Here is a 23,038-nt window from a genome sequence, read left to right as displayed (position 1 = left end):
TGATGGGGGAACTAAGATCCCACAAGCTATGTGACCAAAAAAAAAAAAAGAAGTATTTCTAGAAAACCATTTACAAAACTTACTGACTTATCAATATTCATTGGATCAACATCAGCCAAGCTTGCACCCACTTTAACACGTTCTCGGAGAATACCACTAGCCAAATCTTCTGCTCTTAAGTTCATAGGCAAACACCTGAAATTCATAAAAATTTAAGTAGACAGCACTAAAAAGTTACACATTCTTAATATCATAAACAAGTTTTAAAGCTTTGACACGTTTTTTAATTTATTTTTTTATTGAAGGATAATTGCTTTACAGAATTTTGTTGTTTTCTGTCAAACCTCAACATCAATCAGCCATAGGTATACATATATCCCCTCCCTTTTGAACCTCCCTCCCATCTCCCTCCCCACCCCACCCTCTAGGTTGATACAGAGCCCCTGTTTGAGTTCCCTGAGCCATACAGAAAATTCCCATTGGCTCTCTATTTTACATATGGTAACATAAGTTTCCATGTTACTCTTTCCATACCTCTCACCCTCTCCTCCTCTCTCCCTATGTCCATAAATCTATTCTCTATGTCTGTTTCTCCACTGCTGCCCTGTAAATAAGTTCTTCAGTACCATTCTTCTAGATTTCATATATATGTGTTAGAATATGATATTTATCTTTCTCTTTCTGACTCACTTCACTCTGTATTATAGGTTCTAGGTTCATACAACTCATCAGAACTGACTCAAATGTGTTTCTTTTTACGGTTGAGTAATATTCTACTGTGCATATGCACCACAACTTCTTTATCCATTCATCTGTCAATGGACACCTAGGTTGCTTCCATGTTCTAGCTATTGTAAATAGTGCTGCAATGAACAATGGAATACACATGGCTTTTTCAATTTTGGTTTCCTCAGGGTATATGCCTAGGAGTGGGATTGCTGGGTCATATGGTGGTTTTATTCCTAGTTTTTTAAGGAATCTCCATACCATCTTCCATAGTGGCTGTATCAATTTACATTCCCACCAACAGTGCAAGAGCATTCCCTTTTCTTCATGCTCCCTCCAGCATTTATTGTTTGTAGACTTTTTGATGATAGCTATTCTGACTGGTGTGAGGTGCTACCTCATTGTACTTTTGATTTGCTTTCTCTCATAATGAGCAATGTTGAGCATCTTTTCATATGTTTGTTAGCCAGCTGTATGTCTTCTTTGGAGAAATGTCTGTTCAGGTCTTTTTCCCACTTTTTGATAGGGTCGTTTGTTTTTCTGGCATTGAGTTGTATGAGCTGCTTGTATATTTTGGGAATTAATTCTTTGTCAGTTGTTTCATTTGCTATTATTTTCTCCCATTCTGAGGGTTGTCTTTTCACCTTGCTTACAGTTTCCTTTGATGTGCAAAAGCTTTTAAGTTTAATCAGGTCCCACTTGTTAACTGTTGCTTTTATTTCCATTACTCTAGGAGGTGGGTCATAGAGGATCTTGCTTTGATTTATGTCATCAAGTGTTCTGCCTATGTTTTCCTCTAAGAGTTTTATAGCTTCTGGTCTTATATTTAGGTCTTTAATACATTTTGAGTTTATCTTTGTGTATGTTATTAGGAAGCATTCTAATTTCATTCTTTTTTATATGTAGCTGTCCAGTTTTTCCAGCACCATTTATTGAAGAGGCTGTCTTTGCCCCATTACATATTCTTGCCTTCTTTGTCAAAAATAAGGTACCCACAGGTGCATGGGTTTATTTCTGGGCTTTCTATCTTGTTCCATTGGTCTACATTTCTGTTTTTGTGCCAGTACCATACTGTCTTGATGACTGTAGCTTTGTAGTATAATCTGAAGTCAGGAAGGTTGATTCCTCCAGCTCCATTTTTCTTTCTCAGACTGCTTTGGCTATTTGGGGTCTTTTGTGTTTCCATATGAATTGTAAAATTTTTTGCTCTAGTTCTGTGAAAGATGCTATTGGTAATATGACAGGGATCACATTGAATCTGCAGACTGCATTTGGTAGCATAATCAATTTTCACAATATTGATTCTTCCTACCCAAGAACATAGAATATCTCTCCATCTGTTTATGCCATCTGCTTTGACACATTTTTATCTTTCTCCCTTTTCTCATAGCCCAGAAAATGACAAGAGATTTCATACTTTTAACCTACTTTTCCTAAATTCTTTTCAATAGATCAGAAATAAATTTATTCATAAGACAAAGCAATTAAGGTCATGAATCTATTTGTCCAAAGAGTCCAACCTAGTCTAAATAAGAAAACTTAACAAACCTGATATTCTATAAATATAAAATAAAAATAGACTGTATATACACTATTAATATTATATATGACATTAAATGAACTCAAGCTTTATTACAATATTTAAATTTATCCTTAGTTATTATGTATGTCAACTCAGAATACATGATTGAAGAAATAAGTTTCCTTCCTTTTAATTCAAGAAAAATCAATTTTAGATCCTGTTTTGAAAATTAAGCCTTACTTTTTGTATAGCTACCTTAAAATACTTTAGCTACTTAAAATCCTATACAATATTAATTTAATTATCCCTAAGAAAATACAATCTACTGCCTCTTTTAATATTGCATAAACACCAAAAGATGACATAAATAGCCTCAAAAAAGTATAGGTTCTATAATGAATGTAACTTCACTGATATTTCCTAATCTGAATTTACATTAAAAACTTCCAAAGCAGGTATCAGAATAGTTCAGATTAAAGAGGCATTACACTATTTTATTTAAACTTAGATTTTCCTTACATTCTCTTTCTGTCATCCACACAAGGAACTCTTTCTAGCATACAATCTACACCAATCCAAACTTGTTTCCAAGACCAGCTAACTGAAAACTTGGTATTTCTACAGTAAATATATAATGCTAATGTATAGAAATGTTTTGCGAAATATAAAATTTATAAATATAATTTATCTTAAGTATTATACATATAAGCTAGAAAATTAACTTAAATTTTAAAGGATAAATTATAATTGGATACTCTACTAGGCAAAATATTGATTCTCTCCCCCATTGAAAACTCTCAAAATTTTAGTAAGCCATGTAATAATGAATCACTCTAGTTAAGCAAAGATCACCAGAGGCATTCACTCAGCCAAAACTATAACAAGGTTTTCAACAAAACCCAAGGACTCCTGAAATAATTCTATTTAAAATCAAGTCTTACTCTAGAGTGCTATCATCATTTTAAGCATCTAAAATCAGCCTCATTAAATGGATTTGGATTAGAGGAGAGGTACTGAAGAAGAGACGGTCATAGAGGTTGTACTCTTCCCCTGGTTCTATCTTTATCTTTCACACTGTTTTACTGAGTACTAACACAGTAAGTAATTTATGGGAAGTTTCCCATAGTTAGATTTCTACTCTAAAAATTACTATGTAAAAACCAAGTTAGTGTATTACTCTAATGTGTTGAGTACCACTGTGAGCAAACTACTGGTACAGGTTAGAGTCACAAAGCTTAGCTGCTAGTCCTTTTTCCCACCATGGGAGGAACAATCAGAAATTTACTGACCGATTTCTGGCTCTTGCCATGCTCTTTGATTTCCTTCTTTCAAATCGTTCTTCATCAGAAGAAGTTGTGTCACTACTGTGAATAGCATGCTTCTTTCTCCTATTTAAACAGAGTAAAATCCTTAAAATCATTACAGCAGCAAAGGACTTTTAAAAAGCACCATTCTGAGCACCACATCTACTGTTAGCTCAGTATAAAATACATACATTCACTCATTCATTAGGGAAATATTTATTAAGATCCTTATACTCATGCAATTTACAACAGAAGGAAATAAAGAAAAAAACAGGAGGAGAAGGAGGCTACAATTTTTTAAATAGGGTAGTTTAGAAAGCCATCAAGCAACAAATTTAATTTGCATCCAAATTTAGGGAATGTCTATCACTGATTGATAAATAACATCAAAATCTTAGAAAAGAAAGCTTATCCTTTTCTCTTATTTTCCCATTTCCCAAACAATCAGAAACAGTACAGACGCTAAAGAAAATAATACATTGGTTTATGGGGAGACAAGAGTTTCCACTTTTGACTTAAAATACTTATATCCTGTCCAAATTTCTTATAAAACATACTTTTCAAGAAAAGTTTACAATCATAACTACTATGGCATGAAAGTATCAAATTGAAATCCTTGAGGAAAAACAATACTCAATAAATCTAATTATTAAAATAACCGATGACATCTCTACGATACCTAGAAAATATGGTAGCATACAAAATGGAATCATTATAAATTTACTTGAAACTCAGAATGGCCTTCAAGAATGGTATACACCCTGTGCATCTCTATTCAACTCCAATTCCCTCAATAACAAACCCAGATTTTCCCCAGCTCATTAAGACTTTTAATCTAATATTCCTTCTCTTAATTAATAGGAGTCCTTTCATTTCATCCTGTATCATATTTTAATGTTTCCCAAGACCTTAAGAAGATTGTTTCAATAGTTACCTACTCAGTCTTTGCAATTTTGATTTTACTTTCTCTCTGACTTCTTTCTCTCCTTAAGAAAAAAATGCCTGTTTCCAAGTTTATTTTCTCTATGTGTGTGTGTTGTGAGCCTAATATATAAAAATATAATACATCAGCTCTAATGAGGTGATCAGAAGCAACAGTGTACATACTGGGCTAAGGAAATGACTCCAGATCATAACTTGAATTCACAAGAACAAACAAAGAGACCCAGTATAATAAAAGTTACTATCCAAAACCTATAAACATACTTGATTACCTTTCTTCTCTCACCTTTTTAAATAAAACAGAATTATAAAAGTAATTCTAATAACATATTACTAGGTTTATAAAATGTATCACAATACCACAAAAAGCAGAATGGACCATAAAGGGAAGGGGCCACATCATACACAAAAGAAAGTCAAAATGGATCAAAGACCTAAATATAGAGCTAAATCTATAAAACTCTTAGAAGAAAACACAGGAATAAATCTTCATGATCACAGATTTGACAATGGATTTTTAGATATGACATCAAAAACATGAATAATAACAACAAAGATAAATTAGACCTCATCAAAATTAAAGTTCTTTTTGCTTCAAAGAACATCATCAAGAAAGTAAGACAACCCACAAAATAGGATAAAATATTTACAAATCAAATAGCTGATACGGAATCTGAATCTAGAATATATAAAGAACCCTTATAAGTCAATAAGAAAAAGACAATTTTTAAATAGGCACAGGACACAAAGACAGTTCTCAAAGGAAAGTTTTTAAATGGTCAATAAGCACTTGAAAAGATGCCTCATATCATCAAAAATTATAATGAGATACATTTTATACTCATTAGGAGGACCAGAATGAAAAAGTCAGACAGTATTAAGCTTTGAAGAGAATATGAAAAACTGGATAACCTATACAATGATGGAGAGAATGTAAAATGGTATAGTCACTTTGGAAAACATTCAAGCAGCTCTTAAATGATAAAGCATAAAGTTATCACATGGCCCAGTAATTCTCCTCCAAGGGATATACTCAAGAGAAATAAAAACATATGTCCAGGAATTCCTGGCAGTAGTTAGGACTCTGAGATTTTACTGCCAAGGATGCAGGCTCAGTCCCTGGTCAGGGAACTAAGATCCTACAGGCCATACGGCATAGTCAAAAACAACCAGCAAAAAAACAAACAAAACAAAAATCCGCTAAGCCTCAGTGACAAGATTATTAACAACCACGAACTCTCTAAGATATAAAATATATCTTTCTTAAGCATCAATCTTACAGAGGACATGCTAGAGGCATTCCCAATAAAGAGTGAAAGTGAAGTCACTCAGTCGTGTCCGACTCTTTGCGACCCAATGGACTAATGTAACCCACCAGGCTCCGCTGTACATGGGATTCTCCAGGCAAGAATACTGGAGCGGGTTGCCATTTCCTTCCCCAGGGGATCTTCCCGACCCAGGGATCGAACCCAGGTCTCCCACATTGCAGGCTGGAGCGGGTTGCCATTTCCTTCCCCAGGGGATCTTCCCGACCCAGGGATCGAACCCAGGTCTCCCACATTGCAGGCAAACACTTTAACCTCTGAGCCACCAGGGAAGTCCTCCCAATAAAGAAGTGGGATACAATTAATATACAGAAATTAACTGTTTGCATATATACAAACAGCCATCTGAGAAAAAATATAAGATAAAGAAAAAAAAGGACATCTTTTATGTAATAAAATATTTATACATTATACATAATTTGATAATAAATGTGGCAACTGTAATCAATGGAGAAAACACAGACTCACTCAATAAATGAGGTTGGAAAACTCATTTTCCACCTGGGAAAAAAGCTGGATCCATACTATAAATCTCACACAAGAATAAAATTCAGATGGATCAAAATTAGAGTAAAATATGAAACATTGAAAATAAACAAATGTGCTATATGCATAACTGATTCACTCTGCTATACACCTGAAACTAACACAACATTGTAATCAACTATACTCCAATAAAAATTTTAAAAAAGAAAACCATCAGTATTCTAAATAAAATAAAATAAAAATAAACAAAGGTGAACTTCCTTAACACTTTGGATTTGGGAAGGCTTTTCTAACTATGATTCAAAATCTAAAAATATTGTAACTGTTGCTGTTCAGTCCCTCAGTCATGTCCAACTCTTTGCAACCCCGTGGACTGTAGCACACCAGGCTCCTCTAAACAGGGGCCCACTGGGTTCCTCTGTCCATGGGATTTCCCAGGCAAGAATATTGGGGTGGGTTGCCATTACCTTCTCCAAGGCATCTTCCTGATGCAGAGATTGAACCTGCATCTTCTGCTTGGCAAGCAGATTGTTTACCACTGAGTCAACTGGGAAGCCCCTCTAAAAAATCATAGTAGGCTGATAAATTTGACTACATAATAATAAAAACTTTCTGGTAAAGACAACCAAAAGCAAAGTTAAAACACAAACTAAGAACTGAGAAAAAAGACTGACAATTTGTGACAAAGGACTACTATACTACATAAAGAAAGAACTACTTGTTGTTCAGTCACTCAGTTGTGTCTGGTTTTTTGTGACCCCACGGACGCAGCACACCAGGATTCCCTGTCCTTCACCAACTCCTGGAGCTTGCTCAAACTCATGTCCATTGAGTCAGTGATGCCATCCATCTATTTCATCCTCTGTCATCCCCTTATCCTCCTGCCTTCAATCTTTCCCAGCATCAGGGTCTTTTCTAATGAGTCGGCTCTTCAATCACAAAGTATTGGAGCTTCAGCTTTAGCATCAGTCCTTCTAATGAATATTCAGGGTTGATCTCCTTTAGGATTGACTGATTTGATCTCCTTGCAGTCCAAGGGACTCTCAAGAGTCTTCTCCAGCACCACAGTTCAAAAGCATCAATGCTTAGGCATTCAGCCTTCTTCATGTCAGACCCATATGTGACTACTGGATAAACCACAGCTTTGACTATAGGGACCTTTTTCAGCAAAGAAATGTCTCTGCTTTTTAATACGCTATCTAGGTTTGCCATAGCCTTTCTTCCAAGGAGCAAGGGCCTTGATTTCATGGCTGCAGTTACCATCTGCAGTGATTTTGGAGCCCAAGAAAATAAAGTCTGTCATGGTTTCCATTGTTTCCCCATCTATTTGCCATGAAGCAATGGGACCAAGTGCCATGATCATTGTTTTTTTGGATGTTTAGTCTTAAGCCAGCTTTTTCCCTCTCCTCTCACCTTCATCAAGAAGCTCTTTAGTTCCTCTTCACTTTCTACCATAAGAGTATTGTCATCTGCATATCTGAGGTTACTGAAAGTGACTCCACCTTCTGCTTCATCCAGCTCGGCATTTCACATGATATATTCTGCATATAAGTCAAATTAGCTGGGTGACAATATGCAGCCTTGATGTACTCCTTTCCCAATTTAGAACCAGTCCATTGTTCCATGTCCAGTTCTAACTATTGCTTCTTGACCTGCATACAGGTTTCTCAGGAGGCAGGTAAGGTGATCTGGTATTCCCATCTCTTGAAAAATTTTCCACACTTTGTTGTGATCCACACAAAGGCTTTAGAGTAGTCAATGAAGCAGAAGTAGATGTTTTTCTGGAATTCTCTTGCTTTTTCCATGATCCAGTGGATGCTGGCAATTTGATCTCTGGTTCCTCTGCCTTTTCTAAATTCAGCTTGAACACCTGGAAATTCTCAGTTCACGTACTGCTAAAGCCTCACTTGGAGAATTTTGAGCATTACTTTGCTAGTGTGTGAGATGAGTGCAATTGTGTGGTAGTTTGAACATTCTTTGGCATTGCCTTTCTTCGGGACTGGAATGAAAACTGACCTTTTCCAGTCCTGTGGCCACTGTTGAGTCTTCTAAATATGCTGGTATATCAAGTGCAGCACTTTAACAGCATCATCTTTTAGGATTTGAAGTAGCTCAGCTTGAATTCCACAACCTCCACTAGCTTTGTTCATAATGATGCTTCCTAAGACCCACTTGACTTCACACTCCAGGATATCACACCATCGTGGTTATCTGGGTCATTAAGGTCTTTTTTGTATAGTTCTGTGTATTCTTGCCACCTCTTCTTAATATCTTCTGTTTCTGTTAGGTCCATAATGTTTCTGTCCTTTATTGTGTACATCTTTGCATGAAATATTCCCTTGGTATCTCTAATTTTCTTGAAGAGACCTTTAGTCTTTCCCATTCTATTGTTTTACTCTATTTCTTTGCATTGTTCACTTAGGAAGCCTTTCTCATGTCTCCTGGCTATTCTTTGGAACTCTGCATTCAAATGGATATATCTTTCCTTTTCTCCTTTGCCTTTCACTTCTCTTCTTTTCTCAGCTATTTCTAAGGTCTCCTCAGACAGCCATTTTGCCTTTTTGCATTTCTTTTTCTTGGGGATGGTTGTGATCACTGCCTCCTGTACAGTGTCACAAACCTTTGTCCATAGTTCCTCAGGCACTCTGTCCATCAGATCTAATCCCTTGAATCTATTTGTCACTTCCACTGTATAATCATAAGGGATCTGATTTAGGTCATATCTACTAAAAGAAGATTAAAAGCAAGCAGCTTCACATGGTCATATAATTTTATAAATTAGCAATAGTTTTAAAAAAAGCAAGAATCTATTATAAAATAGGCAAACTTTACAGACATTTCAGAAAAAAAAGTAAACATCTTTTAAAAATACAGGAAGAAATACTCTTGTAAGCGATTCAAAAATAAACCAACATTTCCTTTTCAATTCTCAGACTGGCAAAAATCCAAAAGTTTGAGAATGCATTTTGCTGGCAGAAATACAGAGAAGTAGGGACTTTCATACATTGCAGGGTGGACTGCAAGCTGATTCAACAGAATTGAAGGTCATCAAATTACAATTTCACATTCTCTTTAACTCAGAGATTCCACTTCTATAAGTACACATGCAAAAGATGATTACGCAAGGGTATGCATTATAAACCATACCATGTAATAGCAAAACAGTGAAAACAACCTGACTCTCAATAAAGAAATAATTTTAAAATTACAGTATAACTATATTAAATACAGTAATGTTATGGAACTATAAATGTGAAATTTTGCTATACTTAAATGAAAAGACAGTGAAAACAAATCCAGTGAAAAAAGAACAATGTGCATAGTGTATTTTGGGTAAAAAGAAAGGATAACAATCAATATATGTATTGGTATATATATATATATACACACACACACATATATGTATGAACATATTCTCTAAGGACATACAATCTAATAAAAATGTTTCTATGAGATTCTGAGAGGCTACTGAGACTAGAAAACAGCTTTTAATGTTTATTTATTTCATTTTTGAGCCATGGGGAATATATTACCTTTTCAGAAAACAAAGTGGAGAAGATAGTCTTTCAAAATCAAAATCAAAATGCTTCTTTGTATCTAATTGAAAGAGCAAAAGGAAACTAAAAGTAGCAAAGACTAACTGAATCAATTCTTCCAATGAAAGTAATGTGAGTCTCTAGACTCAACTTACTAAGAGACCAGAAAGCTGTTTAGCTTTAGGGAACATAATTGTTAAAACAATAATCATTTCTGGCAAACTGAATCAGAAAGAAAATAGTCACACATAGTGTAAAAACTATTAGTGACTAATTAAAGAAGATGCTATTTAGTTTTCACTGGCATTATCATTAACGACATTAAAACCTATATCCTCAATGTAATACATTATACTATGTAGCACTTAAGGAGATATCTAAATGATAGAGGGAAATATTTCCCCCTTTAAAAACTAACAAAACATACCTGATATGACTTCTCCTTGCTGGAGATCTGTGAATATCAAAAAGGGTATTTTCCCTCTTTTTTTGATGAGCTGGTACTTAAAAAAAAAAGAAAACACAGAAATAACTAATAATAAATTGATAAACTGATATATTAAAGATGCAGAAATTACTTCTATTAATTTTCTGAATAGAAACTGTCTTCAAGTTCTAAATGCTGTCTAGAGGAAGCACAACAAAAATAAATACTTTGTGGTAAACACTATAAGCTGCAAATAAACATTCTAAAAAAAAATGTTAAACTAAATCTTTGTGACTTTAGGTTAACCAAAGATTTATTTGACATATCACCAAAAGCCTAATCCATTAAAATGTTTTGATAAACTGAAATTCATCAAAATTACAAATTCTGCTCTTTGAAAGATAGTATTAAGAGAATTTTTTTTCAAGAAGCTACCAACTGAGAAAATATTTGTAAATCACAATGACTGATATCCAGAGTACATAAGGAACTCTCAAAATTTCAATAATAAAAAACCAAACAACTGAATTGAAAAAATGGGCAAAAGATTTGAATACTTCACCAGAGATAATCTTGGCAAATCAGCAGATAAAAATATGCTAAACATCACTAGTCATTAGCGAAATGTAAACTAAAACTACAATAAATATGAATTAAAATTAATTTTAAAAAATGACCATACCAAATGTTGACAAGAATATGGAGCAACTGAAACTCATATACTCTTAGTGTTAATTGCTCAGTCGTGCCCATCTCTTTGCAACCCCATGGACTGTAGCCCACCAGGCTCCTCTGTCCATGGGATTCTCCAGGCAAGAATACTGGAGTGGGTTGCCATGCCCTTCTCCAAAAGATATTCACAACCCAGGGATTGAATCTAGGTCTCTCACATTGCAGGCAGATTCTTTACCATATGAACTACCGCCAAGGGATTCCATACACTGTTAGTGAGAATGTAAATGGTATAATTACTTAGGAACAGTTTGGTAATTCTTAGTAAGTTAAACATACACCTAATTATAAAACCCAGCCTTCTACTTCTAGGTATTTATAAGAAAAATGAAAACATAAGTTCAAACAAAGACTTGCAAACATATGCTCATAACAACTTATGTATTTATAATACCCAGACACCAGAAATATTAACAATCCAAATGTCATCAACAAATGAATGGGTAAACAAATTGTAATATACCCATACAATGGAATGCTACTCAGCAATAAAAAGAAAAATACTACTGTCATAGTCAACAACATGGATGAGTCTTACCGTTATCGTGCCGAGTGAAATAAGTCAGACAAAAAAGAGTATATACTATACATAAAATTTGAGAAAATGTAAATTCATCCATGGTGACAGAAAGCAGGTAAAATAAGTCACCGCCTGAGGGTTGGGAGAGGGAGGCAAAAGAAGGTTGAAATGAAATGAAATGAAAGTCGTTCAGTCATGTCCAACTCCACGGACTATACAGTTCATGGAATTCTCCAGGCCAGAATACTGGAGTGGGTAGCCGTTTCCTTCTCCAGGGGATCCTCCCAACCCAGGGATCAAACCCAGGTCTCCCACATTGCAGGCAGATTCTTTGCCAGCTGAGCCACAAGGGTTAGGAGTAGATTATAAACAGGCAGAATGAAATTTGAGGATGGAGACATTGATGAAAAATGCTTATTATCTTGACTGTGGTAACAGTTTCATAAGTAAATCCCTAAGGTATTTCCAACTTGCCAAACTGTACACATGAAGCATACGCAATGGCAATGGATTACATATAACTCATATCTCAATAAAGCTTTAAAAAAAAAAAAACGCTAGAAAAATGGCTCACAATCTTTTCTCTGTCCTAACATACATATCCTGTTATTATTAGGGGTACCTGTGACAGTGAGTCCTAACTGGAGTAGAGAAATGTCTACATACTTCAGCAAGCTTCTAGTGAGGTAACTTTGATATTTCCAGAGAATCAATCACTGCTTTAGAACATGAAAGTCTGAATAAAATGATCCATTATGCTAAATGAAAGTAGCAAGACACAAAAGGTCACATATAGGCAAATCAATGGAGATAGAAAGTGCATTAGTGATTGCCAAGAGCTGGGGGCACGGAAGTATAGATGTAATAAAATATTACAGAATTAAACAGTGGTGATGACTGCACACCCTTGTGAATATACTAAAAACTCATAAATTGTACAGATTAAAAAAAAAGCAAAGCCTGGATAAAATGACAAATTTCATGATATGTGAACTAAATTTCCATACTCTAAAAACTGGAGGAAATCAATCATGATGGAATTTCCCAAGAGCTGGGGAAAGAGACAATAAAATAGAACCTATGGAACTGATACTTGTCATCAGATTTAAAAGTGTTAGGATAAACTGTTTCCTTCTCAAGACTAAAACAAAACAAACCTAGCTTACTGGCCAAGCTGCCCTTTTGTGACTTTAGCTTAAATTACTTAACCACTTGGAACACAGAAAGGCTTGCCCTAAAGAACTGCTACAAATGAAAGTACTCAATAAACAACAAAGTAATACAAAAGTATGAGCAGTATTTATTATTAAATTTAGGATTATTTAAATAAAATGTGCATGCACTATGAAATTCTATATTGCAGTTGTATCCTCCAACATTCAGTCATGTGTGTGACTAGAAGCATACATAAGAAAAGATATACAGAATCTGTAAGAGATTTCATTCTTTTAAATTCAACAACACTAATTTTTTTTAAGGAACCGAGCAGAATAAGCTACTCTACCACAAAAAGAAAAGAAGTTACTTAGAGTCTCTTACCTATTGGAGGTGCTTGGTATCGATCCACTGTTTTTCTTTGTCTCAGATTATATGGCCTATCATTCTCTTCTCCTTCTGCTTCTTCAGCCTCTATATCTCCATCTTCCTCTTGAGATTCTAGTTTCCCACACACAAAAGAAAAAAAAAATCTGCTTTAATCCACAAGGATTGGTCTACTCTAAAACTGAATATTTATATCTTATCTTTTACTCTTTCTACACAGGTGACATTTAAAAGTGTCAACACTGTATGATACAGCATAAATCAATGCAATTAAAAATGAAACTAGACAGATGTAAAAGAAAATGCCTTTCCTACAAATATTATAGTTCTCTATTAAATATATCAATATGATCACAATTGAGCTCTTGATTCACCTATGACTTTTCAACCTTTTCTTTATCTTTTTGGACATACAAAGCAATAAAAGAATATGATTCAAAACTTTATTACAGCAAACTTCATTCAATGCCCAATTAAAAACTGAATACAGTTAGCATTCACATACTACTTGATAGTTCAAAAAAAATATGCTTAAAAGATAATTACTAATGTTACACAAGAACAATTTTTGTTGGCAGTGTAGTGGTTTATTAGGCCCACTGATAACAGGTAAACACAGATTAGTTACATTTTTGGTAGAAAAATTCAGGCAGAGATTGGGATAGAGTATGAAAGCAGATTTCTAGGGTATTGGTAATAGTTTATTTCTTGACATGAGTGATCAGTTTATAATTTACCTGGCTATACATTTAAAAAATAAATTACAATGTACATAAATCCTTTAATTTTAAAAAGTGATTTTGCTATAGCTATGATGTGACATAGTTACAGTTTAAAAGTCTAGTGAAACACTGCTATATTTAAAATGGACAACCAAAAAGGACTTATTGTACAGCACATGGAACTCTGCTCAACATTATGTGGCAGCCTGGATGGAAAGGGAGTTTGGAGGAGAATGTATACATGTATATGTATGGCTGAGTTCCTTTGTTGTCCACATAAAACTATCACAACATTGTTAAATAGCTATACCTCAATATAAAATTAAAAGTTAAAAAGAAAAGAGAGTTTGGTGAACATGTGTAAGCTTAGGGTCTTCAAATGCAATGTACTTTATGATTAACTTTTTAACCACAGGAATTATCAATATAACACAATCATATTAAAGCACTGGAAAAAATAAATAAATAAAGCACTGGAAAAAATTTTAAACTGTCAGTGATGCTCAGTGAAACATGAAACTAAAAATTCAAAGGACTTTACATTTTACTCATGAGAAAATTAGCAAATGCAGTATTACTTAACTAAATAACACTTTAAATTACTTGTGTCCAAATAAGTTTTCTTAAAACTTCAAAAAATTACCTTTTGGAAAAAAAAAACCTGCATTATTTATTATGAGAAAAAATTCTAAACATGGCAAGTCCTCGGGGAAATCTACAAAGGTGTTCAGTTAATAATAAGGCAAAAATCACATTATAAATCTGTCTCACCTATACTGATTTTCTCCAAAGGAAGCAATATAGAGGTTCTAGCTGTAACAACAACAACATTTGCTCAATAAAATACCTTCATTAAAAATATCAACTCTTCAAAACTTACTAATATATTAATTACAGAATTTGAGAAATAAACCCATTCTTATCCATCTAAGTTACACGAATAGTAGGAACTAATAAGATTTCCCAGTGAAAAACAACTACACAGCATTTTAAATACACCAAATCTTCTAAAAATCCATTTTAACAAAGAAAGTGAACATCTACAGAATTAAACCCTATAAATGTAACTCCTATAGATTGTACTAGTCATCAATTTATAATCCTCAGACAATGTGCTTTCATCTACTCCCAAATCCAGCCTGACAAATTCAGTCAGGATTCTTCAAATCAGAACTCAGATAGGCCTCAGAAAAAAGCAGTACCACTCCCTCCAGTAGTATTAGCAATCTTTCTTTAACTTCACCATCATCTATCCATAACTAAATTTGAGATCCAAATAATCATAGATTTAGGTGGCTATGGCCAGAGATTTCCAACTAAAAAGTACCTAAATACAAAAGAGGTCTTGCCTACTAACAAGCAAATCAACCCATTGCAAATGCTACATCAGATTAGGTCATTTAAGAACTACCAACAGCTTACTAATAAGATATATCAATATTACACAACAATGCATCAGTTCAGTTCAGTTCAGTTCAGTCACTCAGTCGTGTCCGACTCTTTGTGACCCCATGAATCACAGCACGCCAGGCTTCCCTGTCCATCACCAACTCCCAGGGTTTATGCAAACTCATGCCCATCGAGTTGGTGATGCCATCTAGCCATCTCATCCTCGGTCTCCCCCTTCTCCTCCTGCCCCCAATCCCTCCCAGCATCAGGGTCTTTTCCAATGAGTCAACTCTTCACATGAGGTGGCCAAAGTACTGGAGTTTCAGCTTCAGCATCATGCATAGCATACAGCAAAGGTATTTTTCCAAGTGAAGGAATTAAATACTCAGAACTGCCAATGGAACAAAAATTATTCTGAATTATGTAATATAGACCTCTAAAGTAAAAAATCACCCATTCAGCAATATATTATATACACACACACATACACACATATATATATAGTTTGTATGTTTCTCTTTCCTCCCACCTGAACGTTGTAGCATTTATTTCATAAAGGTGCTTTACAAACCTTCTTCTTCACCCTCAGTAGAGACTTCATGATGATTTTGTATCCCGTAACTATTTCTTCTCAGTGACTTTCTTCGCCTTTTCACTCTTGAATACATATCCATGTTTTCCTTTTAAAGAAAGAAATCTGTCAAATATTAACATGAAATTTATTCCCAGCCATCAATATCACTAGCCCAATGGGACATGCCCACTTGATAAAATTTACTGAGGATCTATTTGCAAGGCACAGATCAACAAAAATGAACCTTACTGAATTCAATAAATGTATGAAACAAGAAGAAAAATAAAACTTATAAGATACTTGAAAACTGGGCAGGGAGAGGGGAAATGTGCCTAGGGGAGTGGGGGAGGAAGCATCTGAAATGAGCCTTGAAACAAAGATAGAACTGCATTAAGTCCTCAACCAGAAGTATTAACAGGAGTAAAAGATAGGAAAGGAAGGATGATGTGTTTGTATTTGGACAATGGTGTGTGGGAAGATAAAGTCTGAAACCATATTATGCCAGTCAAGGTGTTTTGGGGTTTTTTTAATTTATTTATTTTTAATCTGGAGAATATTGCTTTACAATGTTTTACTGGTTTCTGACATACATCAACATGAATCAGCCATAGGTATACATATGTCCCCTTCCTCCCGAGCCTTCCTCATACTCCATTCCCCTCCTCTAGGTCATCACAGAGCACTGGATTTGAGCTCCCTGTGTCATATAGCAAATTCCCACTGGCTATCTAAGGTGATTTTAATTAATTCAGCACACATTAAAAAACCATTAAAGGGACTTCCCTGGTGGTTCAGCAGTTAAGACTGCATACTTCTAATGCAGCAGATATAGATTCGATCCCTGGCTGGGGAACTAAGATTTCACATGCCTCACAGTGCAGCCAAAAAACCTTAATAGTTGACAGAATCAGAGTTGTACTTTTAAGATGTTGTTGTTTAATCACTAAGCTGCATCCAACTCTTTAGCCACCCCATGGACTGTAGCCCACCAGGTTCCTCTGTCCATGGGATTTCTCAGGCAAGAATCTGGAGTGGGTTGCCATTTCCTTCTCCAGGAGATCTCTCCGGCAAAAGGGTAGAGGGTCTTTTGAGGAAGCTTGTGGCAAACAAGGTACGGATAAAAGAAAAAAGAAAACAATAAAATCTCAGATTAAATTGGAAACGAAAAAGGACAATTCTGTTAATTTAAGAAAATCCAAATGCTACTCTCTCTCTTTGAATTCCTCAATCAAAATAAAAACTACTTGCAATGGTGGTTGTTGTTGTTGTGTTAGTTGTTCAGTCATGTCCGACTCTTTGCAACCCTGTGAACTGAACCCCCCAGGCTCCTCTGTCCACGGGATTTCCCAGGCAAGAATACTGGAGTGGGTTACCATTTCATCCTCCAGGGGATTTTCCTGACCCAGATATCAAACATGGGTCTCCCGTATTGCAGGCAGATTCTTTACCCTTTGAGGCACCAGGGACAGTTGTTAAGGTTAACATACTCACAAATTCTGTATCTGTCCACATTCGAAGCCGTTCTACTTCTCCTGATCGACGATTCCGTCTGATGTTTATGTTGTCCATTTCCTGTAGTACAGCTTCAGCAGTACTACAATTACATAATAAAACTAGGGTTTAGACAATTGCAGGATCAAACTCTGTATCATTCAGGTAAAAGAGCTCACCATCAAAGCATAATTAAGCCATCTAATTTCTAACTGTACCTAATATCCCAATTAATATCCTCTTCTGAACTAGCATCCATTAGAAGATAATGCCTCAAAAACAGATGAAAACAGGGAATGCCCTGGCAGTCCAGTGGTTAGGACTCAGGGATTTCACTGCTGGGGCCTGGGTTCAAACCCTTCTGAGGGAACTAAGATCCCACAAGCCATGCAGCATGGCCAAAAAAGAAAAGAAAGACAGAAACAGAACATCTTCTGTCATGATATATTAACATAAAACTTACAAATAGAAGACCTTTGTTTACAAGGCTTCAAATATTTAAACTCATAATACTATTACAAATAACTGACTATCAGATCCATGGTACCAAAAAAAAAAAAAAACTAATTCAAATCTTTTTATTTGAGAATGGTGTTAAAAATTGTATAGAATAAAATAAATAAATAAATAATTTAAAAAATTGTATAGAATAAAGAAATTGTAAAAAGTTTAAAGCCAGCATAAGGTTAGCTGAACTGACATATTTTTTCTTTTCTTAAAAATCTACTTATTTGTAAGTAAAGGATAATTGCTTTACAGTATTGTGCTTTCTGCCATACATCAACATAAATCAACCATAGGTACACATATGTCCCCTTCCTCTTAAACCTCTCTCCCACCTCCCACTACAAGGGCAGATACACTTTGAAATTAGAGGACACTGACATCCACAAAATATATACTGACACTGACATTTTAAACACACATGGCACTTACTATGTGTTCAGATACTGATCTAGGTACTTAACAAAAAATAACTAATACTCAAATTTGACACTACCACAATAAAACATAATTTCCTCTCCTTTCAAAAAGGAATTACACTCATCTCCCTTCTCCAAGCTATTACAAGGATTAAATAGGATGATTTGTTATTTGAGAAGAATACAGTTTCATTGTACGTAGATGCTGAGGAGTCAGCTAGGCTATATCCAATATGTGCAGTCTGAAAAGACTTTCAATTCAGAATCTTGACTAAGTAAAACTATACCTATTATATATCAGTAATGGAACTTAATGTTTCTTGAAAACTGTCAAAACACAAATGTTAAATGAGCAAATATTACAGGACTATAGTAGTGAAGTTAAAATAAAATTACTTTTTATATTATCTAACTAAGCACAAGAGCTTAAAAAGTATGAAAAAAATATGCTATCACATAAATTGCATTAAATCTAGTAAATTGACTAGAAATTAACAATTATTGCTAACCATGATTAATTCATATTAAGTTTTTAAATAATTGTACTGATTGCTAAGTCAGTGCTTAAGTTATTTTTTTAAAACATAACTGGCTTAAAAAAAAAAAACAATTACATGAAATTGCTTACTGCAAAAACATTCATACCTATTTACCAGTTGATCAAATAACAAACTCTGGTTCACACTTTCAAATCTGTTTTTCCTGGAACGACAGCTTTTTCTGACTTCCATGTCACCATTTATACAAGAAAGGTCCCCATCTCCTTTCTTTTCCCCTCGATGGGGATGGCTTCGAAGGGCTACAAGAAGAGAAAAATTTCCATTTCAAAGTACAGAGTATAAAAAGAAAGAAAAAAATCAAAAATTACTTTAAAAAGACTATAAGGAGCTTACTATAACCTCTTAAATGGCTTTAATATCCAATAATGTTAAATTTCTAAAACTGTTTACAATTTGTCATGATAACTTAAATTATTTCAATTGTACTAATTTCTCAATGTTTAACAATTATATACATATTTACCATGACTGAAATCCAGTCACTTCCAACAGTATGCTGAGCATACTAGTAAATTACTCTATTTTACCCCACTTTAGAACTCTAATAACATTATAAGCATTTCAATACTAACCAGTTTCATAACAGAATACTCACATAAGCTACTATGTCCGTTTGGTAATGTAGCACCAGGCTGAGAAGTTAACCTAGAACACAATTATATTTAATATGCAAACACATCAACATTCATTTAAAGAAACAAAAATGCAATGCTGGTGGAATCACTTTAATCTTTAAAATGTCACTAATGCAATATTAACTTTTTTAAAAGGAAAGATAACAATTTTTTACCTTAAGATTGACAATATACAAATTAATAAAATACACTAGTGAAAAGTCATTTCATTACTTCAAGAAAAGCTTTAATAACAAGTTATAAACTGAACTTACTCTGTCTTCAACTCTATAAATTAAAATCCAATGAAAAAGGTTAAGCTTTGTATGTATCATAAAGTTAACTAATGCCATAAACAGCAATGGTCACAGACCTTTACTACTTGTTTCCATTGACAACCTAAGATTCAAACAAAGTTATCAAACAATAAATTGTAAGAAGAAAAAAGTACTTGAACACCAACAATGTTTAATAATTTCTTCAAAGTATTATATTACACATTCTAAACTAATACATGAAAACTTAATCTCTCAAAAGTCATTGTACCACTCTCCCTTTTGGTGGAGGGACAGAAATGTTAAGTCACTAGAAAGATACTTAAAGTGTCATCAAAATATGAAAACTTATGGAAGAAATTTGCAGTATACCTTACTATAATTAAAATTCAACAACAAAAACTAAAAATTGTTACATAATAAAAGAGCTGTCAGCGTAAACTTTTTTTTTTAAATACCCAACAATTATTATTTCCAAATATTAAAAAGGGGAGAGAGAGGACATTCAAAAAATAGTATATATGACTTTCTTCTGCTTATCTATGTGATTCGCACAACAATTTTCTAACTAAAATATCCTAACATTTTTGGTTACTCCAGCATGCTTTATGTTAATTATAAATATTAAATGTTATAAATATTAATTATAAATGTCTTTGTCTAGTAAAAGTCACAGACAGGATGACTATATGATATAAACAAAAACTATTACATACCTTCTGACTATCAAGAACACAAAAACAAAAAACTCCATCCCTCCTTTCCCCAGGAAAACAACACAACCATCTTGTTCTAAAATACTACTTCTTGGAAAGTATTTCATTTTTAGCATCTTTATTACACAATTCTCCTGGTATATGAACTTGACTATCAGTAATAAAATTGATGTGTTGTTAGGTTATTCCTTAGAACATTATACATGTGGAACTTCCTAGAATCACTCTTAAAATCCACTTAAAACCACATAGAAAAAGCATAAATACACTTTGGCTTTGGACCCAACATAACATTAACTCAGTTTAATCAGTTAATTCACAACTCTTAGCTTCAAATGAATTTTAGCCGTATGTAAGACCAAATGGTTGGAATTTCACATAAATTATTCCAAAGAAAAGATGCTAACCCTAAAATCATTCTACAAAAGAAATCTAAAACTCTGTTGAAAAAATAACATCACTAGGATGAAAGCACAGTAACAATTTTTGTTCCTCTAAAGAAGACAGTGCTTACTTGCTTTTATTTCATTGCTAATGAAAGATCTGATTTAAGGTGGGAGAAAAAAGAAAACTTCTTCAATCAATCCCATTATCTTACAATCATAGCTTATTGTCATCATTGTACCATTATTATTTCTCTTTATAAAAAGGAGAAAGAAAAAAAAAGGAGATAGAATATGAAATACTTGGGTATAAAAAGATAATATTGGTATTTCAAGGCTTGGTCTGCCTATACAATTATATAGGTGCTTTAAAAGTCTCTTGAATCAATGTTCCCAAAAATTAATCACTTAAAGTGTAACCATGCAGGTTCACTGATTAAATGAATCCTCTAATAAATCCTTTATGAAGTCCCCTTTGTTTATTTTTAAAATGAGGAGTAAGTGGGGGATATTTCCCTTTATCTCTGTACCCTAAATTTTTTAAATGGAGACACTATCCCTGCATTCAGTAATTATTACATTAAAAGTTTCTACACCTTTAATTACATGGGACACACTACCAAGTTCAATACCAGACTCAAAAATCATTACTTATTCACCCACATAAACCCAAGGCATTCAATGATTTATGAGGATTTTAAACCTCAATTCAGCAAAAGCATTCATTTGGAAAAACTTTACCCACTAGCAGCCTTCAATTCTAATGAGCCTCAGCAGTGGTGATTACACTTCTGCCTAACCTCACTACTCCCTAATCATCTGACCACAAAACAAAATTGTCACACATATTACACTTTAGTGCACAGTTAGGCTTATCAAAGATTTAATTTCGTGTGTTTCTCAGAGTATGTCTCTCTATTATTCTACAGACATCAAATGCATGCCATGTTCTCCACATTGACTCTCCCAACCACCTACTCCCCAAACACACAGCCTCCAAATTAGCTAAATATCTAGTGGCTAAATAAATGTCAACTGACAAAAGTCAGTGAAATGGGATTCGGAACTCAAAATATTTGTAAGCTGCAACAGCTATCTAGGTTAGCAAGTATATTTATGAATTTCTACATATAAGCTAAAGAAGAAAAGATGTAGCAATACAGTAAAGATTTTAACCAAGAAAATCCTCATTTTACAATCTCTCAATCACTGTAACTATATTGATAAACTTGGGACTTTAAATATATAAACCCAGATTCCTCCCCCAAAGAAAACTTATAATCTATTTCAAATCATTTATGAAGACATCAAAGTTCTAGTTCCATTTTAATCTCTATTTTCATCCAATCTCTAAAAGTTATTCCTAAATGTTATTTTACAAATCAACAGTAGTTTCTTTAAAGAATTTAATGGTTGTTAAAGTCCTTTAACAGTCATCATTTTTCATAGCTAATACTAATTTTTATCTTTATTCAATTTTCCTCTAAATGAACTGTATTTTAAAGTCATTTTTGTCAAAGAAATTCAGTCATTTTACCTTAGATGCTCTTAGGACTTTAGATTACCAAAATAAAGGAATTAGGATTCTCAGGTTCATGACATAAAAACTAATATAAGCACTCATATAAATCCTGGTTTTTGTATTTATATTATCTCAAAATCTAAAATATTTTTAAACTACAAGTTTCCCAAAAATTCAATTCTGTTGAATCTGACAGACCAAATGGCATTTTCTTTTCAGTTCATCTGAAATACTAAAAGATTCTAGCAGTGTAGCACTTAATCACATTCCTCAATGAAAGTTTAACCCAAAAACATTTAAAATTGTGTGAACTGCTAAACATTATTCTCTGCCAAAACAGAAGCAGTAAATTCTATTAGTATTCATTATTTCTTAAGTTTCTTATTCAAAATGTACTTAAAGTTTTTTTAAAGGAATATCAAACTCTTAAGGTATCTAAATGGAAGCAAAACTCTCTCTTCTTTTTACATGAAAGACATGATCAAGATTAATTTATACAGATCTCTGAGTGGATAAGATGTGAGAAATCTACTATACTAGAGAGACTCATACTTGAGTTACACTGTTAAAATTATCTTAAAATTAAAGGCCAAACTTTTAACAGTAAAAGAATACTTTTTAGAAACGTCTGTTAGAAAAATAAGCCTGATTCACTCATCTAATGAACACAGGATACAGATTACAACCCATAAATCAAGTGGAGAAGTATAATTAAAGGGAAGTATTATTTTAAGTGACATCATTATAGTGATCTGGATCTGTTTCATCTCACAGATGAATGAGTATGGGAAAGCTGGGAAAGTTAAA

At 33.8% G+C, this 23,038-nt stretch overlaps 1 protein-coding gene across 2 annotated transcripts in view; it reads right to left on the bottom strand.

Moving 5' to 3' along the window:
- ATAD2B (ATPase family AAA domain containing 2B) overlaps nt 1-23,038 on the bottom strand; it is a 122,570-nt gene that overhangs the window by 80,489 nt on the left and 19,043 nt on the right. Inside the window, exons 3-11 of one of the 2 annotated variants that reach the window (XM_070451180.1) lie at nt 19,317-19,366; nt 18,807-18,960; nt 17,239-17,341; nt 15,745-15,853; nt 14,556-14,597; nt 13,060-13,176; nt 10,269-10,344; nt 3,538-3,636; nt 84-195 (exon numbers count right to left, since the gene is read on the bottom strand). In XM_070451180.1, coding sequence (XP_070307281.1) covers nt 84-195; nt 3,538-3,636; nt 10,269-10,344; nt 13,060-13,176; nt 14,556-14,597; nt 15,745-15,853; nt 17,239-17,341; nt 18,807-18,960; nt 19,317-19,366 — 862 coding nt within the window. The remainder of the gene's footprint in view (nt 1-83; nt 196-3,537; nt 3,637-10,268; nt 10,345-13,059; nt 13,177-14,555; nt 14,598-15,744; nt 15,854-17,238; nt 17,342-18,806; nt 18,961-19,316; nt 19,367-23,038) is intronic. The other variant, XM_070451170.1, reaches the window with a different exon arrangement.

The sequence above is a fragment of the Odocoileus virginianus genome, chromosome 2 (genome assembly GCF_023699985.2).
Source record: "Odocoileus virginianus isolate 20LAN1187 ecotype Illinois chromosome 2, Ovbor_1.2, whole genome shotgun sequence".
Lineage (NCBI taxonomy): Eukaryota > Metazoa > Chordata > Mammalia > Artiodactyla > Cervidae > Odocoileus > Odocoileus virginianus.
This window is presented reverse-complemented; position numbering and strand designations above follow the sequence as displayed.